At 40.9% G+C, this 26,498-nt stretch overlaps 1 protein-coding gene across 1 annotated transcript in view; it reads left to right on the top strand.

The window, feature by feature from the left end:
* The window catches only part of MYH9 (myosin heavy chain 9), a 74,104-nt gene that overhangs the window by 17,168 nt on the left and 30,438 nt on the right, over positions 1–26,498 (top strand). The window contains exons 3-10 of the mRNA XM_052790248.1: positions 4,827–4,983; positions 15,300–15,327; positions 16,132–16,225; positions 21,453–21,545; positions 22,236–22,299; positions 22,858–22,956; positions 23,833–23,976; positions 26,170–26,265. Coding sequence (XP_052646208.1) covers positions 4,827–4,983; positions 15,300–15,327; positions 16,132–16,225; positions 21,453–21,545; positions 22,236–22,299; positions 22,858–22,956; positions 23,833–23,976; positions 26,170–26,265 — 775 coding nt within the window. The remainder of the gene's footprint in view (positions 1–4,826; positions 4,984–15,299; positions 15,328–16,131; positions 16,226–21,452; positions 21,546–22,235; positions 22,300–22,857; positions 22,957–23,832; positions 23,977–26,169; positions 26,266–26,498) is intronic.

The following is a 26,498-nucleotide window of genomic DNA, read 5'->3' as shown; positions in this document are numbered from 1 at the left end:
TTAAAACAGAAACGAGTGTTTCTTGGTTTGTTTATTCTCACGCTAGCCTCTGCTTACATAATTAAAATGGGACTGCCTGAGATGGAATCCTGTGGGATGTAGAAATGCCGGATGTTCAGTATTTTTGGGCGCTATGAAATCTTCACAGTAGATTAGAAGATCTATTAAAATAAAATGTATTAAAGAATAAATTTCATATGTAAACATGTATATTAATACAGTCCTTGAAGAAAGTCTGTCTACATTTCCTCTCTCCCTTCTTTTTGTGCTGCCAAAACCCAAAAGCTGCCTCTCTTGTCATATGGAGAAGACAACATAATTAAAAGCTCTCTGCAATATCTATCTGTATGTTTTGGGTTTTTCTGAGTGCTTACTACTTTGTCATACCCATAGGGATATAGTCTTTTATGTAGTCATCTTACATGGCAAGCTATAGATGATCTGCCCTAACAGGGACTGGTGGTATCTAAGACACCACATAGCAGAAATTCACCTTAGCTATCCATCTTGGGTAGAAACCTTTGTGAACTGTTGCCTTCTAGGTTAACAGAGCGTGAACACAAGCTAGGAACTCCCACTCTGGCTAGTGCTGTGACCACTACTCTTCTGGGGCAGCACAAAGGCATATAGACAACTGTTGCAGAAATTAACAGAGAACATTTGAAGGATGCAAAGCTGATATAAATTTAGTCTGACTCGCACTGTCTGATCTCAAAATTTTGAGAGCTAATGTGGTTGGAGGTTGATGCAGTTAATTATTCTGTGTAGTCAATAACTCCTCTGACTATTGGTCAAAATCTATTCTCAAGAGGGAAGAATCTTGGTATTGAGATGAAATAGGATATGCAAGATCACATGTAACATTTTTAGAACAGGAAACATTGCTAGGTTATGTAATAAGTTGTTGAAAATAATTCAACAGCATCTTGAAGTCTGTTGCACACTCTGCAATAGGCTGTTTCACGTATCTTGCAAGATACCCTCTGAAATTTCAGACATAGTCTGTGATTGTAATAAATTGAGTTCTTCCAATTGGATTGAAAGAAGTATTAAAAAATCCCCATACCCTTCACCCAAGTAAGTAAACCTAGCATAGTAATTCTCTATTACAGAATCTTAGTCTTGCCAAAACTGTGTTTCTGTGCACTTGTGAAATGGACTGATCTCACCTGTCAGCAGTTCTCAGCAAGTCAGAAGATTAATGCAAAGGCTTAAAATACTTTTATTGGAGTGGCTGTTAGTTGATCATTAATCCTCTTGAAGAAAGAGAATACACGCAATGTATTTCTAGCACAAATGTCTCTGGAAAGAACATAAGCATAATTTAGTTCTGCTCTTGTCCTTTCTCTCTTCTTTGCCAGCAGGGCTGTGTTTTTGTGTCTTTTTTCTTTTTTTTTTTCAAACTTTATTTTTCTGTCTACCCATCATATAAACGGAAGGGGAAAATCTTACGGCTGGTGCAGACAAATTTTGAGCAGGGAGTGTCAAACATTTCAAGAACTAAGAGCTTGAGTCTGACACCAATTTGCTGTTTCCATGTGCTGATTGGTTCTGCACTGAGGTGACTTGCTAATAGACTGGCATTCATATTAACCCTTTCTATTTGGAATGCTTCACCAGAAGATCATTTTCAGCTTCTGTGTTGCTTACCTGAACTGCCTTGTTTGTCTTCAGTGTGAAACTCAAAACTCAGCCTTACATGTTCCAGTTATTTCATTGAAGTTAACAGTTCCTGGAAAATAAACTTTTTGATGCTGTCAGCTTTGTGCCATGCTGCAGATGGTCCTTTCAGCTCTTCAGAGCTAGTTTAGCAGTTAGAAAAATAAAGCTAGTTCCAGTTTGGCCCATGTGTTACTTGAAATAGTTAGTGAAAGGTAATGCCAGAATTCTATTTTGAGATAGTAATGTCTGAAACAAAGTACAGAATTCCAAGCCAGCTATGCTTATAATAGATTAGCCTTTCAGTTGGAGCCTTGGGTTCAATTCAGAGGTTTATGCATTTAAGTCTTTACTTGTACTTTAATAAGATGAGGATGACACTTGTCTTCACTGTGGTAGGGCTGGCAGCTTTTGCTCAGTATAATTCAACTTGCTTCCTATATAAAACTCTGTCATTGTGCTTGACCAGCAGTTGTGACATGGTGGTCTAGCTCAGTTGCCTATCCCAGCCATGATTAGTTGCCTCTCTTTATTAGACAAAAATATCACCTCACACATCTGACTGAGATCATTATACTGCAAGGAAACTTCCCTTAGGTATTTCTCCTGGCAACCAGAATGCTGGAAGAAGGTGATGGCTTCTTCCTGCATACCTGTTTCATGGCTTCATCACTGTAATTGAAATTAATGTCTTCCGTTTTCTAAACTGCTGCTTTCGTCCTTAAGACTGCTTCAGCCCAGCTTCAGACTTTTACACTACTCTTACTTAAAAAGCAACAATTCTAATTTGTTCAGTACACATGGCCATAAAAAGTCACACAAATACAGACAAGTAAACTTTACATTCCTTGTGGAATATTACCACAGTAGTTGCTACTGCTACCACTTTTCTTTTGCTCTCACTTCTAATTCCCCAAAAGCAGCAAACAGGCATTTAGCTGTATTAACCTCTTCAAAGGAGAGGGAGGTTCAGTCTGTGGCCTGAGTTTGTTTTGTTGCAGGGGGGAACAGGGACTATATAGGGCATCTTCTTTTGATTAATATGTGCAGGTTGCTGCTGCCATGGGATTTGAGGCAAGATGGCTGCTAATGCAGACAGCTGGAACTGGCAGCCTAGAGGGTTTTTGTTTACTTGTTTTCCAGAACTCAGATAAAATTACAGCTTTCCTTCTAACAGTTCATTTGATTCCAATGTCAATTATTTCCACACCAGCATAAGGAAAAGGTGTACTGTGTGTACTGTGAGCGTGCTGCTCTTGAGTCGACTCCTTTCTACCTCTTGGTCCTACTCTGTCTTCCACTAGTGTAGTCAAAGATCAGGAAAGCATGACCTGGTCTTTCAGCTGCTGTTCTGTGCTGTACAAGTACTGTCTGATATGATGGAGAACTAAGGCTGAGGCAAAAGGAACTAGCATTGCCAAGTTGGTTTCTGCAAACTCCTTAAACTTCCTTTCAAGCAGTACCTCAAACCTAACCTGACTAGAATGTCTCACAGAAGCTTAGCTTCCTAAAACTTTAGAAGTCCTACGCTAAAAGGTTTTTAGCCAACTTTCATAGTTTCCCAGTTTGGAAAGAGATTTAGTATTTTCTGTAAGCTATTCAAATATTCCTCAAATATTAGAAAAATTAAAAAAAAGTAGGTCTGGAAACATATTCTGATAGTTTATGCTGGGGTATGGAAAAGGAACCTTAAATACCTATAAAAATTTTGCTTTCTGGGGGACATAGGGTAAAAGCTGTATCTGAATCTGCTGCATATAAGAGTGGGCTAATTACTTAATGTTAAGCCAGTGTAGAAAATTTGGATATAAGACCCTAAACTCTGTAGTAGATGCTATTTTCACTCTTCTGATCACTGTAGTCTAATCCTTACCTTTATCTAGCTAAAGAGGCTAAAACTGATTAAGTACTCTGTGCTCATTGTGGAGAACTCTTTACCACTCCGAAGCACTCTTCATTGAGCAAACAATAGAAGAGATGGTAGCAATAGAAATAAGTGCCAAATGTACTTTCTTCTGGTAGCACTGCAAGTTGCTGTAGAAAGCTACTCCTCTCCAGATGTTTGAAGCAGCTGCCTCTCAAATTGACAGGGACTAGGGTAGCTCTAAACCCCAGGAGCAACGCTTGGAATGCTATTCTTAGAATATCTAGGAAATATCTAAGAAACCTCTGCTCCTTCTAGTCCCTTTGCAAGTAAAATGTTTGGGGGGGGGGGCGGGGTTTAGGTATTCAGATCTCAAAGGTATTTTTTAAATTTTTTTTTTCTTTTAAGAAGCTTAATATTTTCACTAGAAGTATTTTGACAGTTGTCTTCCATTAGAACTGTAGAATATAAGCCAGTGGAAACCAATTGAGAAATTGAGGTTCGCTGTCACAAATCAACCAATTAACCATTTGAGATGAATTAGAAGTAAACTTTGGCAAATGTTGCTGACTCTTCGAGCATGGAATACATTAGAATTGTTTCCTATATTGACTAGTTCAGAACTATACTACATTAATGACCTTACAGTTTTGAGTCTAGTTCTAGTTACACTTGTTACTTTATAAATCATGAAAGTGTTCAGGCTGGAAGGGCCTTTAGGAGGCCATCTAATCCAAGTTCCTGTTCAGAGTAGGGTCAACACTGAATTCAGCCTAGTCCAGTAGTCTTGAAAACCTCTAAGGAGTACACTGGTCTTATTTTGGTTTTAGTAACTATTTTGGCTTGAAGTTTTATGTTGTAGTTGATCAATTACTGGATAAATCCACAGCAAACGAGGCAGAAAATAATAAAATGCATGTTTCTAGGAGCCGAGCACCTACGTTATAGAATGAAATGGACACTTGACTTGAATATAGGAACTTTGAAGGGAAGAAAAGCCAGTCCTAGTAGACTGTTAATTAGCCAGGGAGCAGGCCAGTTTGATATCAGTGTGACTAATGTGTCAGTTGATGCTCTGTGCATATTTGGAAAGGTTGAGTACTAGTCAAGTTGATATGACTTTAGCTGTTGCTCAGATTCTAATATTGCTTAGTGGGAAGCATCCCACATGGCATCACTGGAAGGAGCACTTAAAAAAGGACTGGTTGGTTTGTTTGTTTTTCCAAGTAATATACTGTTAAAATGTGCAACTATACAACATTTTTAATCCCTTCCTTTATTTGCTGGGGTATTTTCTTTCCAGACCTACTCAGGCCTGTTCTGCGTGGTAATCAATCCTTACAAGAACCTGCCCATATACTCAGAAGAAATAGTGGAGATGTACAAAGGCAAAAAGAGACATGAGATGCCCCCTCATATCTATGCCATCACAGACACAGCCTACAGGAGTATGATGCAAGGTGAGTGCTGAGATAATGACTCTTGTTGAAATCGCAAATCAAGGTTGCAGGCAAAACACTGTAAGAGAACAACTCACTGCTATCAAAAGGCACTGTTGCCCCTTCTGTCCTTGCTTACAGACACTTGACACCTACTTGGTACCAGCTTTTGTGTTCAGGTGAATAGCTTTCTCCTGCTCTAGTGGCTTGAAGAACCTTACAAAGAGTCTGGCAAGAGCTAAACTTGACAAAGAACAGACTGGTGTGAATGCACAGGGTTCAGAGAAGCAGGCAAGGACAACCGAGGTAGTGAACTTCCCCCTCTCAACGATGAGCCTATGGAATTATAGCTGTAAATGGTCAAGTACCTGTATTGGTTGATAGAGGCTTTTAACAAAAGTATTTAAAATCCAGTCATACAGTCTGGTTGGGTGAAACAAGCTTAGTATAACCTGCATTTTGAAGTGTGATGGTCAGTGGTAGTTTTACTGATCAGGAGTTGTTTGGTTACATTCTTATTCTGTTAAGAATAAAACTTACTGTCAGGCGATATTAAATACATCTGTTGGCCTTTCATAGAATAAAAGAAAGCAAGCAGATTGACCTTCTTTTCCCCCCCTGTATACAAATGAGAAGTAATGAACCATATATATTATCTGCTGCTTATTTGTCACTTGAGGACTTTTAAATATGGAACTCTGAATGTCCTGTGCATATCCCCCCTTCTGAGAGAAGGTCTTTCACAGAGTCGGTGCTTGGGTTTGGGATGCTTGGAGAGTGTTCAGTATGGAGGTATTTTGTGCTTTTCTTCCTGTTTGTAGCTGGGTTATATGAAGAGGTATGCTTTGTAAGGTTTAAAGGATGTAATGGGCAGTTTGATTTGGCATGGCTTGTATGAATTTGATTACTCCTTTATTTTCTGATGACTAGCAATGATTAAGGGGTTTGCCTCTCCTAGGTCTTGTCATTAGCCTAGCTTTTTTTGAACAAAGGCCAGATACAATAAAATCGTGCTTTAAAGTTCTAATTAGACTCAATTTTAAAGACTTCTGCTTTTCCCCTGCCCTCGCTACCACTTGCACTTCCAAACACAGGAGGACTATAACAATATGGTTGCCCAGAGTGGAAAGGGAGCAAGAAAAATTCCTTCCACTTACCTTTGTTAGTGACTTTAAACAAATTTTACGTGTGAAGTATGCTGAGAAAGGTTGCTGAAGTGTGATGCATGCAGAGCAGAGCATATGGGAGAGCTAACATGATGGGTTGATTAAGCTATATTTGTAAAAGCCTTGGGTGGGGAGGGGTGAGCCAGAGAGACATGCTGGAGTGGACTGGTGGCAGGGTACTGATGGCAATTTGTTGAAGATGTGGCAGGTCTTGAAGAAATACAGCTATACTACTGATGGTTACTCTGAAAGGAATGTTGTATCCAGAGGAAAAAACCTATGAACCTGGACCTATACAGGACCTCACTTCCCTGAGACAAAGACTGGATCTGCCATGAAAGACAAGGACGGATGCACTGCCTGTACTATACGTGACAGCATGGTTGTCCATAAACCTCTTACCACTGTTTCGCTTCCTTTATTACTTCCTTCTCTACCTTGCCCGCTCCTTGTCAGCTCAAGTACCAATGTACATTTTTCTTAAACACTACCAGAGTTATTGTTCCCTAAAAAGAAATCTTGTCTATGTCAAATCAGAAACAGTTTCTTTGGCATTGTTGTAAGGAGACTGAAGAAGTCTTTTTCCCTCTATAGACAACAGTTAAACCATTTGGAACTGCACGTGCATGCATCTTGTCCTTCATCCCTCTCAGATATATCAGTATGTGGCAGTGGATATCCAGACAGCTGTAATTCTGCAACAAGGGACAGGTGACCTTTCCTGGTCTGATGGTGGTTCAGGGCTAGTGAATAATCTACATGGATCTTTTCTTTCCTTTTGAAAAGAGAAGGTGTTTCCGTCAGACCACTGCTTGAGTGATGTCTAAAACTCAGAAATCCCACTTGAATTGCTTTGGTGTACAAAGCTAAAGAATGGCAGCCCTGCCTCTGTTTTCCTAGCACAGGAAAGTTGCTGTGAGCTCTGCTGGAGTGTTTACCTTTCTCAGAACAATTCCAGCTATGCAATATTCTCAGTGGAATTGACAGTCTAGAGATTTACCCCAGCTCTTTTTTGCCTGGTTTGAGATATCTTGTCGCTGACTTTTTTGAATGCTTGTTGGATGTGAATATCATTCCCAGTTAGCTTTTGAACTAGTCTGCTTTGACCTGTTTAACTAGGTTTGGAAAGATTTTTGTGTGTGTGTTGCTTCACATGCGCGTATGTGTGCTAGCAAGAACCCTAGAGATCGTTTTAGGGTTATTTGCTGCCTTATTTCCTTATTGCAAAGGATAACAGTAGCATTCCAATGTCTGCTACTGGGAGTGAAGGTGAGGTAGTTGTTGCAGTGTCTCTGGTCCTGGCTAGCCTCTAGGGCAATGGAAAGCAACATTCCTATTCCACTTTCTCAGTTTTGCTTAGCGGTGGGGGAGGCTTGGTGCAGCAGCCAGTGGTATGGCAGGAATCTGTACAGAGAATGGAAGATGAAAGGGTCCAGTGCTCCACATGAGCCGGAGGCATTTAGGATTAGGCTGCCTTCCCTAGGTTACTTTCAGAGCCCTGAAGACCGGGAATCCTTCATGGTCTGGAGAAGGATAGCAAGCTGTTGACTCTGACTTCTGTCAGCATGGGGTGTAGTTATCTCTTAAGCTGACAGAGCAGAAAAGCCTTGCATGTTAATTGATTTGGACTCTGAACTTTTTTTTTTTTTTGCTTTTCAGTCAATTTATGGTAGTCTAATAAGCAGGCCATTCAAAGGGACGTTCATCAGGAAAGGAGTGGGGAAGGGAGAGGAAGATGAGAGCTTTATTTCAACCTCTGCTAATCCAGAAACTATTTAACCCTTTTCAGGCATCTATGCTGATGCACTATGGGTGAGCTTGGTCCTCTTTTTGTGTCTACCTTGGTTACTCCATTCACGAAAATGTCATGTGGCATTTATTTATTCCAAGAGGTTAAATTGCTTTTTGTTAAATTTCATCAGAAGTACTTCCTTGAAGCAATAACATGATGGAGAACATGTTCAAAGCAATTTCTTTCTTTTTTTCCTCCTTTCTCTGACTGAAGGCAAGACTCGGAACTGAGACGAAACATTATTTTGCTGCATGGTACTTGGAGAGACTTCCTGTGCTTCAAGAGCAGAACTCTGAAAAAGTGTAACATTTTTGTTTTTGGAGAAAGCAACCATTTGTCTTAATGTTTCTGTTCCCTGGGTAACCTGAATGCCAGAAGCCTCAGGTCAGACGGCTTTCAGAAGAATTACTCTTCTGGTGCTGATGATTGAAGCACAGTGCCTGCAAGTGGAGTGGTGTCTTGAGCAAACAAATCATTATTCTAACGCAACAGATGTACACTGAAGGGGTACATTCTTTAACTCAATTCATAGTCTCCAGAGGATCTATTTAGAAAAACATATTTTAAAGCTGTTAAACAGCACCTGTTTGCCCATTTGGAATACATACAGGGAATTTTCTATGTCAAAGACTGATAGAAGCTAGAAATGTCATTGGTATCTGGAGCATGATGGCTGTTTTAATGCCAGTGTCTGAAACTTCTGTAGTAGGTTAGATCAGAATGGTTATTCTGGTCTCCAAAGCTCAACCTCCTCAACTAAGAGATAGGTGGGAGAGGAAATAGACAGCACATTGCTAATGAATGTACTCCATCTTCTTTCTCATCCAGTTTCTCCACGTATTAGTGTAGGGCTCCTAACGGTTCACTGAACAAAACTCTTAAATCATTGTGCAGTGATTAAACCCTCCTTGACCTTGATGGATTAGTCTGCAAAGGAGCCTGTGCAGCCAGCGCCTTGCTGGTATTCACTTGGGAGCTAGGTAGTCTCTGGGTTTGGTGATTAAAAGAAAAAATGCTGAAGCGTAGTAACTTCATGATTTTTATTTGCCTTGTTATGTTAAGGGAGGAAACAGTGTTAGCTATTGTAAGACAAATCATTTGCTGTTGTAGATCTTCACATGCATCTCAGGCCCAGTTGTCATTTTCACAAGAAACAGTCCTTAGGTCTGCTTCTATAGAACATGACCTTGAAGTATTTTATTTTTAATCCTTAGACGTTTACATAGTTCTTAAGTTTCCGAGCTAGTAGAACACTTCTGTTTTAACTTCCTTGGTCTCAAGTCTTCTTTCTCATCTTGCTTCTTAGCATTGGTCTGCTATGCTGCACTGTATATCACACTGTTCAAAGTGCATCTTTATTTTCTGTGCAATATTCTGTGCGCGCTTACCAGTTCAGGGATACTTGATTGACAGAGCTGTTCAAATTATGTAGAGGTACAGATGTCTTTCGAGTTGCGTATATAGGTCAAGTTCTGTTTCCACTCAACTCAAAAGAATATAGCCTGTGGTTTCACTAGTTTGTTTCCAAGATTTGTCCAAATTTCTGATGCAAAGGGAAATGTTAAGTTTGGATACTAATTATGGAGGATGTTCGTTTTGATGGTCTTTGTATACAAATGGCAAGAAAAGATGTACGTAGTTTCTGATTGTCTTAAGAAATGTTTTACATGCTTTGAATTACTTGAGATTTCTAAATGCAGCTCTCAAAATCTGTGTCTCGATGTGGTTTTCAATAGAACAAGGAGCTAAAAAAGAGTCCGTTGCCCACTTGTTTTTTAGTAGTTACCACACCCTTTTTGCTTCATTCCTGTAAACCAAAGCAGGAGCTCTCTGGCAGTCACTTGTGTAATGGTTCAGCCCTTGCTGTCAGTCTTCCTACAGTTCACTGTTTCAGTATGATGAGCTGCCTGAGCTTTTGCAGGCTATATACCAGTTTTTCTTTCGTGTCAGAACTTCATAAACATTTGTGTAACCTAAAATTACAGCCTAACTTGTTTTCCTGTTTTGCTATCTCCAGATTCAGTTGAGGAATGCTAGAGAAAGGGGTATGGGCTCTAGTCCAAAAATGGCTTGGGGAAATAAACATTTGCATTTGACCCAGTAGGATATATTTCATTTTTCAAAATGAAACTTTCTTTTCTTCTTGTGACTGTCCTCAAACTTCAGCTAATGCAAAGCTGAATCTTGGCACTGCAGTGTGCCTGCCAACTCAAGTGATTTTTCTCCGTTTTTGGGGTCTTTTTTGTTTGTTTTTTTTTTTTTACATCTTGAAGTTCTATTGTTGAGAGCTGTCTTGGATATGCTATGTTTGTCCTTAGTTTGATTTCTTTTTTTTTTTTTTTTTTTTTAACTTGATGATAGGTTATTAGCATTTTAAAACTTCTCTATAATGCGTTCCTTAAACGATAATGCAGAAACAGGCTCTCAGGCTCTGTTCTGGTGTTCCCCTGGAGTGTTTTTGATCCTACTCAAACCAACATGTAGGTTAAAGCACCATGGTGAACGTATTTGATTAGAGTTTATGCCAGTGGGGTGGTTGTGAGTAGCACAGTGTGTCAAGTACCCGGGGCTCCTCCTGCGTTAGAGCCCTGAAGAAACGACACTGGTTGTAAGATTTATGTTGAGGTCGGAAGAGAAGTTTGAGGAGAGACTGAGGAACTGAAACTATTGCACAGTTGAAGCACTTAAATGCATTTAAGACTAATTCTTGCTTTAGGTCAACTCTCACTTGGTCAGCCAGCTAGTTGCCTAAGTTGGGCTAGAGGCATTCACCACGATGCTGGGGGAGCAGTATGGTAACGGAAACCTAAAGGGCCAGGCTGCTCAGTTCTGCCAGACTCGGTGGTTAGGAGGTGGGTGGTACCATCGAGCTATGGTTAAGCTTTTAGCCTTAATGAGTCAGCTATAGGCAGGGGACTGCAAGCCAACCAAGCCTTTGCCTTTCAGCTATACTTCCTCTTAGCCGGAGAGATGATGTCACCATTGTGTGAATGCTATATTACTTCTCCTTTTATGGAGATGAACGGGCTTGAAACTGGAGTCACTCATGCAGAGGAAGTGGGTGATAAAGGCCTGCTAGGATGTTCTGAAACTGAGATGTGGAGCTTAAATCCCACATGCTCTTCCAGCCTCCCAACCTTTTTCTTCTCCCATCCCAAAACATCTAAAAACAAAATTCAAGAGTTTGGTGCTCTGTTAATTTATCACTTATGCCAATATATTCGACTACAGTAGTTCAGCATTCATTCAGATTCGTTGTTTTGCAGTAGAATATTTGGCTGAGGACTTTCTATGTACAAGATGTCTCTCTTGTGAAAACAAATTTTGGTTTAATTAATTTTTTTAATGTATGCCAAAGGTCCTGGAAGCAGTCTAAAATGTGGTCTTTTATTTTTGGACTGAAAAAGTCAAGAATGAGTTAGATACTATGTTGTTCTTATATAGTAAAATTAATCTGCTGATCTTACTATACCATACTGCTGTATAGCTTAAATTTGAAGGATGTTTTACTTCCTGAATTTCTGGGTGCTTGAGGCTGCTGCTGCTTATGATCACTTGAATACTATGGTGATGAGAGCTAAAGAAGCGCCTAGATAAAAAGCTTTCCCTGCCAGCTGGTCTGAAATACAGAACTGTTGCTATAATTAACTAATGAGTTGTTATTCTGGATTGTTTTTAATAAGTGACTCTGTTTAGGATTGAAAAGCAGATGCAGATTTCTTTTAATCAGGTGTTTCTTGATTGTGTTATTATAAGCAACTGAGTTTATGGTACCCAGCACATTCTCTTTTGCTGAGTAGGTTGCTTGCACAACTGACAATGGAGTAAAGGCAAGTGCTGACTGAAGTTGTGCAGTACGCCCATGTCGAATGATCCTTTTTAAAAAAAAAAAAAAAGGGGTGGAGGTGGCCTCTTGTCTGGGCAACTGAACTCTGATTCGTGATGGCACAAGTCAGTATTGTATGGAGAATGAATATTGGCATTTAAAGCCATTCTTAATTGGAAGTGTATCTAAGAGTTACGCTTTTGTATGCGTTAGCTCTTTGGCCCTTTGGTCGGCTCCAGTTTCCTGTTGCTCAACACATTGAGTTGTCTGTCTGTACACAATTAGAAGAATTCCAGCTATCCCAGTGGCTGCTGCTTTGCAGTCCTGGGAAAGAATTTCCCCCGGATTGCAAACAGGAATGTTGCCTTTTATGGCAGTGTCTGCACGCTGCCCGTGACTTGCCTGCACTCGCAGGTACGTTCCTGCTGGCTTAAAGCAGAGGTGACTAACGCAGCTGCAGCGGGCCACCGGGAAAGTATGCTGGGGGAGGAGAACGTAGTGCCGAGAGGATTTTGAAAACTGTCTGTGACTTTTCCTGCCTGAGCACCTTTCAACACCTTGTTCTCTGTTAAGGTGTGGAAAAATCCTGTGCTTGCCCCTTTGGGACTTCCTCGGGTCACTCCGGGGTGCTGTTGCTACCTTACCTCATTGGAATGAGGCTCGAAAAGAGCTTCTCGACGAAGTAGGACAAAACTTGTCATGATCAAAAAGTGTTCAGTGCCAAAGAGCTGCTTATCTGATGTTGATCATCTCTTTTTCTGTTGGGCAGTCGGTTTATGTTTGCTTACCAATGTTTTTTTGCTGGAATAAGGATCTTCTGGAGGAGAGGGAATGGGAAGGCATGTGCTATTCAAGTGCCTGGGGCTCCATTGCCTGTTCGAGGAGCCCCAGCTCATAATTCCAAGACCAGAGCTGGCTACCAGGAATAAGGAGCACCTTCCTTAGGGTTATTCTCCCCCCCCCCCCCAATTGGCTTCTTAGAAGAGCCTCTGTAGTACCTGAATGCGAGTATAACCTTTTCTAGGACAAGTGGGCTGCTTGTTTATAGTCAAGCTTTCAAAAGTCAGATGTTATTCAGAGGCACAATCTTGTCCTTTCACATAGCTGCTTGGTGATAGAGAACTGTGCCCAAGTGTCCCACTACTGAAGAATACATTTCCTTAGGCAGTCCATAAATGAGTCATTCATTATTCCCCTGATCCACCCTCAAAGTGCCCAGTCACGCAGAGGGCTGGTGTGTGCTTGCTGAGCCCTTGACCCACTGGGAACCTTGAATGGGAGGGGCCTTCGGAGCTGGCTAATATCTACTCATAGCCTGTCCCTCAGCAAAAGGGGTGCATATCTTAAAGGCAATCAATAAAAGTCAGCACTTGAAAAAATGAGTATGCAGTGCTGGTAAAGCTGCAGTATCTAGTTTTGAATGCTTAAGAATTTTCCGGGCCAAAACCATTTGAGTGATTATTTTCTTCTGTTTGCTTTCTTCCAGTCTTAGGGCTGATCAGCTCTTTCTGAGAACAGTATTAACAGGGATAAAGCAGATTATTTTCCTCTATTTTTTTGTGCTCATCTGCGTACGGTCAGTTTCCAGTAAAGAAGCTTAAGAGCAGGAGTTGCCTATCCTGTAGCATGTGAACCTAACGTTTCCATTACTGGTTTCAGAATAACTTAAGAAAAGATAGAATCTCAAATTTGATAGGTTTACCTGCTTTCCTTATTCCATGAAAATGTGTCCAAAGGCTAGACATACTTCTCTCTTTATAAACTGAGTTTATAGGAGATTTTTCTTGATGAATACGGCATTCATGATGTTAGGACTGAAATGCTAAATTCACTTGCAGCAGCAGTGTTTTAAGGGTATAGAAAGTGGTTTCAGGTGCTTGAACTCTTATCTGACTATAAAGCCTTCCCTAATTACAGCTCAATCTCTTTATCTTGTGCAAAACAACTTGAATGGTGACTCAGTTATATTGTCTTAAGTATTCTCTGGTGGGGAGAATAGAGTGCACTTGGGTTCTCTAAGCTACTGGAGAAAGGAATAGAAAGAACCAGTAACTAAAATATGGAGACAGTCACATCCATAAACATACTGGTGAAGGTTACCAATTGCTGAAATAATTTATTAGAGCAATCCAGTGAATTGTATACTCTCATGGATGTTTGAGGTTTGCTTTTTCTCTCTTTGGAGATTAGCCTTTGGTCCAACACAAAATTGGGGCTCAGCACGGAAAAAGGAAAGAATGACAATAACTGGATGAAATCTAACTGCTGTGTTACTGAGGTTCTCAGACTGGATGATCTGATAGTCCTCTGGTCTTGATCTGAAGCAAACAAACCCCACCTAAAATCAAACAAAACCAAAAAAACCACAGCCAAATGGATAACTTGCAAACTAATGGTCATTTTGAGTTTGGTGGCACAGTCTGTTCTGTGAGTGCCCCAATAGCTCTTGTGGACTGTCTGTGAATGACTTGCTGCGCCCAGGTCTGTTCCATGTCTGAACAGGTCTCGCTGCCCCTGTGATGACTACAAGCTACTAAGGCTGTTGTGGTGTAGGCACGGGCACTCTCCAGTCTGCCCAGTGCTCCCAGCTGGGTCCTGGTGGCATGGGGGAGGAATGGGATGCAGACTGGAGGGGGAGGGCACAGAAACCAAGGCAGAAGCAGGGGAGTGTGTTCACACAGAAGTGGTGGAGGAACAGTGGGTGAAGGCATGGTGGAAGGACTAGTCTGGACTGCATATGAGGAAGTGGAATCATAGGTGAAAGCTGAAAGGAGGTTAAAGATGTGGGAGAAGATAGTGGTGGGTAGGCTGGGTGAAGTGAGTTCTCTAACTGGAAGGATATTATCATCCACAGCTGGGAATTGAGCACAGGAATTAGTAGTCTACTGGTATGTCAACATGGAAAAGAAAAGGTTTCTACTGTTAACAACTGCTGTGTTAATACAACAGGGGATGGTGTCACAAACAAATCAGCTGTAGAGGACTTGGGCTGCTGCTCAGTGTTGTAGTTTTCAAGTCCCTTCTGTACAAAATAAGTAACAAAAATTTCTCGCCGAGCTTCCAGTGTTTGTTTTGGGGGTGAAAGCCTCTGTTTGATGTGAGTTTTTGGCACTTTGGGATTTGTAACGGTTGCTGTCCCACTTCCCCCCTCCCCCTTCCATTTCCACTGCTCTGCTGATAACTTTTGTAAGTCAGCATGGGCTCAGTGTAATAGCAGGGAGGGGGCTGAAGAACAAGTAGATGTACATCAAACTGTAGCTCTGTGGTAAGGAAACATTCAGTGGGAGACTTCTCTATTGTTTGTAGAAGAATTGTAATGCAAACAATATTCTTTCTGGATGAAGAAAATTAAATTGCTGTGGTGCCATTATACTTGGGCATATGGTGGGAGGTTGGGGTTTATTGCCAGAGAAGGGGTTACCTGGCCGTATTTCTGAAGATACTTGTCAGAGTTTACTAGTGCCTGGATTTGTCTTTGGTGTTGATTTCATTCTGTCACAGAAGTTTAATTTTAGAGTCTTAGTCTGACTACTTTTTTAAAATCTTATTCTAGATCGAGAGGATCAGTCCATCCTTTGCACGTGAGTATTTACAGTTGTCAGCTTGTCTGGATGTCAAAATTTCTGTTTTTAAATTCTGGGTTGGAGGACTCTCTTGTAAGTGCTGGGGGTAGGCTCAGTAAATCAGGTAATAATGGAGAGTCAAAGAAGGTCCCACTACAGTTCCTCCAATATATATTTAATCCTTTCTGCAGAATAATTTTTGTAAGAAGTGGAGGAAGAAGGGAGGTTTTGAAACAGCCCCTGTGCTCAAACTCCTAAAGAAATACAGCTTTGTCAATGGAAGAGGCTTGGAGAAGTCCTTCAGATTTGATGCAGCTGTTATGTTTAAGTACATTCATACTGATGAGGCTGATACAGTAACAGATATTCTTGATTCAGTGGTTTCTCTTCTAGGCACAGCAAAATTGGTTGGCCCTAAGTTCTTAAGGAATTGGTATGTTTCTTCTTGTAGCCAGGAGGCTTCCTTTTGAAAGATTCACTTCATTACCTTTCACTCCTACCTCTACAGCAGCCTCCGAGTTATTCCTCAGCCACTTGGCAATCTTTGTATCCAAGTGGCTAGAAAGCATAGTTCTTTATTGCCTTCCCTCCTCTGTGCACGCATATGGAACCTGCACCCGACAGCAAACTGGCTGAGGGCTAGCCTGCAGTCCAGCTATACTGCTACTGCTTGCCAGTACAACTTGGTTTTTATTGGTTTTGAGGGAGGTACTGCAATGGCCAGAATGCAGTTAAGGAGCTCTGTAGCCCTTTTGGGGTTAGAAATATGAATATGTCTCCCTACGTCTTGTTTGTGAATGAATTGCAGATTTTTTTTTACAGAGGTGAATCGGGAGCTGGTAAAACAGAGAACACCAAGAAGGTCATTCAGTATCTGGCTCATGTTGCTTCTTCACACAAGTCTAAAAAAGACCAGGTAAGACCTAGGTTTAATGATGCTTTATTGCTGTGCTGACTTTGGACAATAAATATATATTGGCTGATGTTGGCAAAAGCTATATTGCTCAATAAAAGCCTAGATACTACCATCTATCAGGGGACTGAGGAGGACAGTGAACTATGAAACAATAAAAGTTTGTCAAAAATTGCAAGCCAGGGAACATTCTAAGTCATAACTCGTTTGAATTCAGTGGACCTACAGTGGGGATAAACTCATCCACAACCTCTTGGATTCATGGGCAAGTGCATAGGCAAGAGACACTATAAATGAAGCATCACCCGTACTGATTTTTCACACGGATGTATTGCTTATAACCAGTCTAGGCAGTTTAAAACTGATCCTTCCATGGAGGAGTTGTCTCCTTCCCTCTGTATCATTATAGATTAGGTCTGGCTATTATGTATACTGTCTCAAAACTGGAGAACACAGTGATAGGCTAGTGGACATCAGCTGAAAACTTTGAAATTGTAGGAAAACATTAAAAGGGTGGAAAACAGCCAAGCGTTAGGAGCACATGAAAGGAGGGTGGTGGTGATGGTGGGAGGACTTTAAAGATGTCTCACTTATATTTTTTTCCCCCTCCCTCTCCCCCGATGGACTATTGCCGAATTCGTCAGTTGTATCCTCGTAGGTGAGCTGCACGTTTACTGCACGTTCTGCACCAGGAATGCGTTTTCTGTCCCATTGTGTGATTTTTTTGAGCAGCTTTTCACTCCACACCAATATCACTTTCTGCAGCTAAAACAAATCCATAGACAATTCACGATTTTATTTTTTTTGTGTGGTGCACAGTAATCTTTTTGTGAGGATGTTCAATTGGAGACTAAAATAATATCAAGAATACTTGTGTTCTGTGCTCAATACTAGTCTGTATTTAAGGTTTTTGTTGCAGGATTTTCCCAGATACACCATTTGAGAAGTATTCCTTCAGAGCAATAGGACTGGACCAGGCTTTCCTAGAACCATAAGCGTCTAGTGTGTGTGGTTCCTAGTAAGATAAATGTAGTTAGGTGTTTATCTTTCTGTTCCCTGCAGCGACGTGTGGCTGCAGGTTACAAGGAAAGGTTGGGGGGAAGACTGCCCTGCAGACAGTGTGTTCCAGGACTGTGAGCTTGTTAGCCAGAGCTGAACACGTTGGAAATGTTCTCTGGTGAGCTGTGTAACGAAAGCCAGATGCCAAATGTGTCCACTGTATCTCTACACAAGAGTTTTCCCATAGTAGCTTAATGTGTAGGCATGTCTTATGTGTGTAGAGTATATGAATAAGAAGGCACCTCTGCACGCAGGCATACCACGTGTGTGTGCACACATAGTAATAAGTAACTTCTGGAATCCAACCAAAAAAAAACTTTCTATGTGCCAAACTTTCAGACATATGAAGGCTTTTTCCGTGGTCTGTCAGTAGCTGTATTTAGAAACGTTCTCTTTTTTTCTTTTTTTAAGTGTGGAAAATAGAATCATGGGGTTGAGTTAAGTATTCTTCCACTGCTTATCCTTGAGCAAAATTTCAACCACCAAAGCAGGACAGGCAGTCTGCCTAGGAGAATAAAACAGTCCTAAGTTGGACTGGTTGGTGATTTGCCCAAGTTTATTCCCCCCCCCCCCCCCCCAAGTTTTGATTCTTCCAAAAAGTCCTGCAGCTCACATTTTGCTCCAGTTTTGTGATTAAACAGTAGCACCGGCCTTACCAGAGAGGATTTAAACCTGGAGCCTTTGAATGTTAATTGGTAAGGACTGCTCTATGCAACAATTCTTTACAAATCTTAAACTTGGATCCAGATTGTAAGGGTTTATGAATACATTAAATTTTCTGAGGATCTTGGGTATACTGGTCAGGGCAAGTTTTTTTTCTTTAGGTAGAACGTGATAGTGTAGAACCTTTTTTCTGCAAGACTAGGCACGGAACTTAACCAATGATAATATAGAAAGCAGTGGTGCTTTATTTACCAGGAAGGTTTCTTGACTGTCACCTATTAGAAGTTTTGGATGTAAACCCCTGTTTTTCCAAGTATTGGAGCAAAAACAGATTTATAAAGCATATTCTTCAATACTAGCGCTCTTGTTTTAGAGGTAGTGGCACCTTCCACCGATCCTAGTGCATTAGTATATTCAGCTAAATAGCTTCTAGCTGCATGGTGTGACTACTAAGCACATTAAGGCTGCTTTTGGGGCATACTGAATCTGATTATATAAACACTTTTTTCCATTTGATGAAACTTTATTTATGGAAATTGAGATTGATGTTTTCCCATGTTTAGTCTCTGCTTCTCTACTGACTTCTTAAATCACGTAATAGTTTTTCAAGATGAGAATGTTATTCACAGCTAATCAGAAATTCATGGGTAATAGTGGCTAATGCTTAAATATTTGTAATCAAGGTTCAGTTACTAATGGTCTTTCTCCCTTCCCCATCTGACCCACTGTTGTTGGGCTTCAGTTATTTGAGAATCTCTCACATGACTGCAGAGAAGAATACAAAAGCAAATCCCTAAAGTGTAAAAAACAAAACAACAATCCCACCAAAACAACCAACCTCCCCCATCTTTTAGTTTTTTAAATTGCATGCTGTTAAAGCTAGCCGTGATTTCTAGATGCCTTTCTCCATACTTCCTGAAGAATAAATGGCTGGCAAAACTTCTACCGTGCATAGAAATCATTCCAAAAAGTATATGAGATGCAAAAAATTCAGAGTAAAGGATAGATGTCAAGGATTTTTGTTGCTTTAAATTGGTGGTGTAACTTTAGAGCAGTAGAAAGAGAGTGTGCTGAAGAATGTGTGCTGCCCAACCACAGGCTAACAGATCCAGTGGCTGTTTCTGCTTCTGTTTTCATGAGGAATATTGTACATACTTCAAATGCATGCCAAGTATTAAACAAATTTGTTTCAGGTCAAGGAATGGCAATTACAGGTGTCAGAAAATTGGCAGCGTTTTTATGATAGGAACCATAGAATTTCTAGAAAGCTTGTGACGGAGAGCTCTGTGTTGTACTGGTTTTGCTTTGCAGAATTACCCACTGCATGCTAATAATGAAGTCTCTTCCTTCAAGTGAAAGGTGACCGTCAAAATTTAAGGTTAAAAAACCCAACAAACTCCACCCAAAAACTTCTTTAAAATTTTGAAGATAATGGGATTGTCTTTTTAAACAAAGGCAGCGTACAGTGAGGAATGGATACATTGCAGTAATCAGAGCCACTTAATCTTATGTGCCATTGCCATGGCATGCTGAGAACTTGATCCTCCCACTGTATCATGGTGCTAAGGCAAGTCATAAGATCTAACTGACTTGACCAACTCTTCAGCATTTTCCTTTCCCCACAGCTTTATATTGCTGTGAGCCTGAGCTGGCATTCTCTATGCATATTTCTACCTTGGTGGTTCAAGAGACCTAATCACCTCTAAATTACAGTTTACCAACACCTACTTGACACTAATGACACTTTCTTCCTGAGGTACTAAATAACAGGAGAGTCTATAGTATGGATTTCTCTAAACTTTTGATCTTTGTGTAGCTAATCATGACCTTAGTTTTATTTTTAGCCAAATAATTAAAATAGATTTGATGGCAAAGCCTGACTTCTGTTTAGAGGAAAAAATGGGCTTTTTTTCTCTTCCCTCCTTGTTCCATAGTTGGGTTGAAATGCTTTGCTGAAATGCTGGTTGAGATGCCAGCATAGGAGGGGATACTCACTTGCGTAGTAACAGTTTGCAGTCACAAAGGCATAGGACTTAACTGCAGGATGGGGAGGAGGAATGGGGTGAGGGAAGATTGTTCCAACTTCAGTACATGTGGCAGAACAGGAGGGGAAATGTGACTGCCACACAGTTTCAAGGACCGAACCCTATTTTCAAGGTTTTCTCCTTACAGAGGCACACGCTGGCTCTGCTGTGAGAGAGCAGATGTCCCAGCTCAGGTTCCCTTCCGAGGGCTAACCCCCTTGTTATGTATACTTGACAGTGAATGAAAGTGTTTGCAGCAGCTGCCCTTCTGTGTATGTGCAGTTCTATGGGGACTGAGGGTCTTGTTTGGCCTTGTACTTTGCAAGCATGAAGTGAGGTGGTTGTGGAAGTAAGAAATAAAGACTTGTAGTTCTTTGTACAGTTTCTCATGTATCTTCCTCTTTTTTTTTTTTTTTTTTTTTAATTGCATGTATTTTTAGAGAGACTGTGTAAGGACTAATCTGTTTTATAATGTACTTTGAGAATGAATGGGAACAATTTGCCTTTAGAAATACCCTTAAATAATTTGCCCATAAATTCGAGGTCTTGAGAATCAAACTTCATTTCCATCCGTTATGCACAGGAAGTCTTGAGTACTTACTGAGAACTGCTAAAAAGAGAAACATTAATCTAAACTGTCATTTTCTGTCTCTAGAAGCTTTTTAGGTAATCTTGAAATATATAGAACTCCATGCTTTTAGCACAGAGGACAAGTAATTTTTAAAAACAGCCAGGGATATATCTAGAGCCTTCAGGGAAAGGTGTATATGCTTCAATGGTCTAGTACTTGGCAGGGATAAAAGTTCTGAATTTTCTTTTTCTACAGCTCCAGCATTTTGTGTTCCTTGAGGGGAGGAGTGTGCGAATACAGCAGCAGAATGCAAGCGGTCATGCAGTTTGTGGGATACCACTAATTCTCTTTTTTTGTGTGCCTCCTTACAAAGGAGGTTTTTGCTTGTTTGTATTTTGGAAGATGCAGACTCTTAGTGCAAGCTTTTTGTTTTGTTTTGTTTTTTTTAAAAAACATTAGACCTTTTCAGACTAACTTCTTAACCTACTACTAGCAGAGTTCAGGGCTGTCTTGCAGTAGCAAGACAGGATATTCCTCACTCTTCCAGCCTAGATGGCAAGACACTTCTGGGATGAGGGCCTGATCTTGGATGGTACGGTGTTTCGCTTTAATCCTGGGAAGTCTGTGGGGTGTTATGGCCGAGTGGCTTTGAAGGGCTTCTTGTTAACAGAAAGACAGCACTGAGATGCCCTTGTATTGAGGAAGGGAATAAGGCATATTTGTGACTGTTTCTGTTTTACCCAGATAACTAATGAATCTCCTTTGAAGGTTTAAGGGATCATCTTCTAAGGTTTAATATGGCTTCTCTACAACAGATGCCAAGCTAGTATGAATTGAAACTTCAGTGCTGGTTTGACCCAGGGTTAATGCAGTGAACCGCTACCTTATTTATTAATTTCTGTTTTCTCTTTAGGGAGAACTGGAAAGACAGTTGCTCCAGGCTAATCCCATCCTGGAGGCCTTTGGAAATGCCAAGACCGTAAAGAATGACAACTCCTCAAGATTTGTGAGTATTACTATCCGGCCTGGGTGCCAGAGGGAAGACTTGGTCTGCTTTTGGGTGAATTGCTGTCAGGGATAGGACAACTGTCTGTGAGTGACTTCCTTCAAATTAATCTGGGAAGTGAATTTCATTCAGTGAATTATCCAGAATTAACCTGATAGGCCTCTGGAGTGAAGGAACCTGACCCTGTGCCAGGACCATCTATGCCGATTTTTATTTTAAGTTTGTTACATTCAGTTTTATTTTGGAGAGCAAATACTGGTCCTTATTTTGCTTGCTCTGGAGAGCAATGGACAGTGTCTGAGAGGCAGATGGGAGAGCTAGAGCTGGAACTAAATGAAGATGGTTGAAGTTAACATTGAGGGAGGTAGAACTGTCTAGACCCGTGAAGGGTGAACACGTGAAACTGAAGGGACCCTGGTTGTGGGAAATCTAGGCTGAAACATAATGAATTTTGAATTGTAGGCTGTCTGAATGTCAGAAATGTCTGAAAGCATTTGGTGTCTTGTTTGTTAAATTGCTGTTGTGGTCAGCAGGCATTGCCTATTGGCTGACCGTATGTTTTGCCTAAAACCTGCCTGACCGGTTCTGAATTTCCTTTCCTGGGTTAAAAAAGGAAGGTTTACCTTTGCTGTTTACTGCTGTTACCAGATAGAATAAATACTAATTTTAATGCTATTATCTTCCTCTTAGGGCAAGTTCATCAGAATCAACTTTGATGTCAACGGCTACATTGTTGGAGCCAATATTGAGACCTGTATCCTTTCTGTAACCACTTAAAAGGAGAAGTTAAAGACTAGAGAGGTGGCAATAATGGTACCTAGCAATCACTTCACAACTGACTTTCTACTTGTCAGGTCGAGAAAGTGGTAGGAAGCACTTAAATTTATGCTAGCAAGATTACTGTTGTAGTCTCCTGTTTCTTCATACAGTATTTTGTGACCTTTGTGATCATGGTGGGAGTCCTTTCTGAATGAATGAATTCTAATCGTAGGAGGCTAAAATGGAAGCATAAACTGTGATAAGATGAATAGCTTTGGAATTTCATAAGCTGTTCTCACTTCTGTCCAAGGCAAGTAGGGATGGATGCCAACTGTTTTTCTGGTTTTTATCAGTTAAGTCTCTCTTATAGCCATCATTCAGAGGCTAGCAGAACTGAGACCAGAAGCTCAGTGGGTTGTTGACTGACAATGATTGCTAAATCAATACCCCTGTTAATTGGCATGAGAAGAACATTGGGTAGTAGGAATTTTTTCTCCTGCCATAGAATAGGAAGTGATTTGTAAGTCCTGCCATATGCCTTCACTCTCTGAAGATCTGCTGGAGAAGTCACGTGCAATTCGTCAAGCCAAAGAGGAGAGAACCTTCCACATTTTTTACTACCTGCTATCTGGGGCAGGGGAGCATTTGAAGAGTAAGTATGATTTTGTTGTAGTTACAGGTTTCCCTCATCACAATGACAGAGGGTCCAAAACACTTGTAGACTAGGACCTGTTCCTTCATAGTTTCTTGGCTCTGCCTTTTAGATATGGTCAACCCTCCTCCACTTATTCCATACACTCATGCATCCCTCTGCCCTCCCCCTGCACTTCTCAGTTCCTGAAAACTTGCTTCTCTGGTTCCTTCCTGCACTCGTTTCCTTGCCAGCAATGACTCTACGCCCTTTGTTATCTAAATCACCGTCCCATGTTTAGTCTCATCTTGCATGATGTAAACCCTTCTAGTGCAGGAATGGTCCTACTGTGATGTATTCAGCATTAAACTGAATGGAGCAAAGCTGCTAGCACCTAAGCAGCTCTAGAAGTCTAGGATCCTAGGGCATCTAGCTTTAATACCTCAGCCTAGTAGTCAGGGTCCATGTTTTGTGAGAGCTGCAAATTGATCTGGAGGAAGGACAGGAGGAGAGGACTTTTCTCATAGTTGCTACTGTTTCAAGAGCTATATATTAACTTTCACCTGACTTGAAACAAATGAGGTGTCTGAAATGAAAGGCACATTTACTTTCAAGTTAATCTCTGCTTCTTAGAGACTTAGGGTGTAATGATGATTGACACTGCTTTGGTGGAGTAGTCCAGAGGAGGGAGTAGAAAGAAATAAGGCAGAAAAACTCCAGTTTTATCTAAAATGCATTAAATGTTCAGCCTGCAGTAAAACTGAGTTTAATCACAGATTCATCCAGCACCTGCTAGCATACGCAAGTCAGAAATTTGATCTCAGTGGTAGCTTGTTGTCTATTTAAAAAAAGGAAAAGAAAAAGCCATAGTAACTTCTTTCTCAATTCTTTCCTAAGCTGATCTGCTGCTGGAGCCTTACAACAAATATCGCTTCCTTTCCAATGGGCATGTTACGATCCCGGGTCAGCAAGACAAAGATATGTTTCAGGAGACCATGGAGGCAATGAAGATCATGGGCATCCCAGATGAAGAGCAGATAGGTATGAACCCTCTGGAGGGCTTGAAAATGCAAGGAAATGAAAGAGGAGGGGGTCCTTTGTTTGTTTGTTTGTTTGTTTTTTGTTTGTTTGGGGTTTTTTGTTGGTTTTGTTTTGTCTGGTGTCCACTCCCCAGCCCCTCCCCAAGTGAACAGTGTGCAAGTAATAAACTTAGTGGCTTTGGAGTGACCCACCCTCAGGATCTACCAGCACAGTTTCAGTTTATACAGTTAATGTTAGAAGTCAAGCAGCTAAAGAAAACATGCTTCTGCTTGCTGTTTTTGTTCCCAATCTGAGGGCTGTATATCCCATTTATGAATAACACATCCAAGATACAAGAATCCCCTCATTCTCTTGTGCAATGCGTGGCTTGTGTGCTCTCCCTATCCCTAAGCAGTGGCTTTAAAGTATCTAATCCAACCACTGCTGGATTAGTACTTTGAGAATGGCCTGGTCATAGTGCCTTTCTTTCCAGCTTAACACTGAACTGCTGATCAGAAATTAATATTGTCTGATTCTGGGAGCACAGTACCATGACAAGTGAAGCTCAAATTGCATGCAGCCAGCACAAAGTGCGGTGATACGTATTCACCAGAGCTCTGTGTTGTCTCATTCATGATCTGTCTCACTGGTTGGGAACCAGTGTTCTGCAAAATCTCAGTTTCTGAATGTATAAGGTCTTCTAAAACTAGGACTGTTTTTGCTCTACACTGAAGCAAGCATTTGTGGTGGTTTGAGGTCACCATCTCCTCTGCTGGAGGCTGCAGCTCTTGTGGCTGTAGGGAATATGTGCCTGTGCCTTAACTATTGCTCTTCACAGTCCAGCCTGCTGTAAATCCATGCTGTCGTTACCCAGCAGTTTAATACACTTCTTGATATCCTGAATCATCTGAGACTGAAACTGCTGCATGGAAGTGAAGAGAAATTTGTCTAAACCGAATAAAAGAATTGGCAGCCTAGTTTATTGTCACGATGTTCTGCTATGCTCATTTTTTTGAGTTGGGTTTTTAATGTATGCTCTAGGGCATGTCTTTGCTGTCACACAGATGAGCTATTGGTTCTAGCCACTACAGCAAAGATAGCTTTAGTGTTTTGCACTTGCTGTTCAGTGTGAAGTGCATTAATGTTCCTCATAGGCTTGGAAGAATAATACATACAGTAGTTGGCTGGATGGTAGGGTTGCTTAGTTTTGATGTAAAGTCTAAACGCTGTCTTAGTTTATGAGACAACATCACAGCTGTCTGTCCACGTGCCAGGACACCAGATTCAGCTGTCAAACCACTGAATTTCATAACATGCCACTAGGAACATGTATGTTTCTTTTCTATTAGTCCTGCTGTAGCATATATAGAGCCTTTTGTTCACTCTGCTATCAAAAGGATATTGTTTTAAAACAGATGTTTCTGTAACAGGTAGAAATAAGGGGACGAAAAAATATTTGGTACAAGATCCCCATTGCAAGTGACTGGCATTTTACTTTGCTCAAGGCAACTAGAAGCTATTATGCAATCAGCTTTGATTGATACAAGGTGAAAATTGTATTGATACTATTGGCATTGAAAAATGTCTTTCCTGTCCTAGCATCTGATGCTGCTTGTGTGACATGCGCTATTCGAAGAGTATGAATATATCATTAGCAATGGGTGGGGTGCTTCAGCATGTAATTAATAATAGTTATGGTACAGGTACTTTTGCCCACATCCTGCTGCCCTTCATACATTGTAATGTATGTCTGTATGGACTACAGACCTTGGTCAGGGAGCTGAAAGTGATACAGGGTTAAGGGAATAAAGTCTTCCGTCTCTTAATTGGTTTGTACTCTTAATAACTGTCTCTTTCCTGTGTTTAACAGGAAAATAGTGAATTTTGGCCCTCTAACAGAGAACAAATGTTTTATCAAAAAAATATAGATGTTGTAGGGTGGTGCATTACTCTCACTCTTGTCTCCCACTTTACTATAGTGATATTGAGAATGGGTAAATTTCCAGGCTGTGTAGTCTTGCATAGGAGGACAGGGAAAGTCCTGTGCCCTGAATAGGAGTCGTACAGAGGAATTACCTGTGGTGTTTTTTCCAAATTCCAGAAAGATCCTTGGGATGTTGAAAAGGGCCTCTTAGCCATGTCAGGAAAGGTAACTGGGTCATATCAGGGCTTTTGGTGATGTCTGACACTAAGCTATTATTATTACTTTAAAAGGTCTGCTGAAGGTTATCTCGGGTGTTCTTCAACTTGGCAACATAGTCTTCAAAAAGGAGCGTAATACAGACCAAGCCTCTATGCCAGACAATACAGGTAACCAATCTCCTTTCCTCCCCTAAAGAAAAATGCAGAAAAAAGCCTACAGGAAGTTCTTGCAAGTAGAAGAATGTATTACAGTATGTAGGGAATGCTGGAGTCCTGTTTTTCTATAAGGTGAATTAGTTGTCAAAGGAGCTGACATGCGCCTTCATACAAAGGAGCATGTTTTGCCAGGCTTGTGTTTGCAGCCACCCATGGGCAGGAATGTGGTACTGTTCTTGTGACAG

Source organism: Harpia harpyja, chromosome 6 (assembly GCF_026419915.1).
Source record: "Harpia harpyja isolate bHarHar1 chromosome 6, bHarHar1 primary haplotype, whole genome shotgun sequence".
Lineage (NCBI taxonomy): Eukaryota > Metazoa > Chordata > Aves > Accipitriformes > Accipitridae > Harpia > Harpia harpyja.
This window is presented reverse-complemented; position numbering and strand designations above follow the sequence as displayed.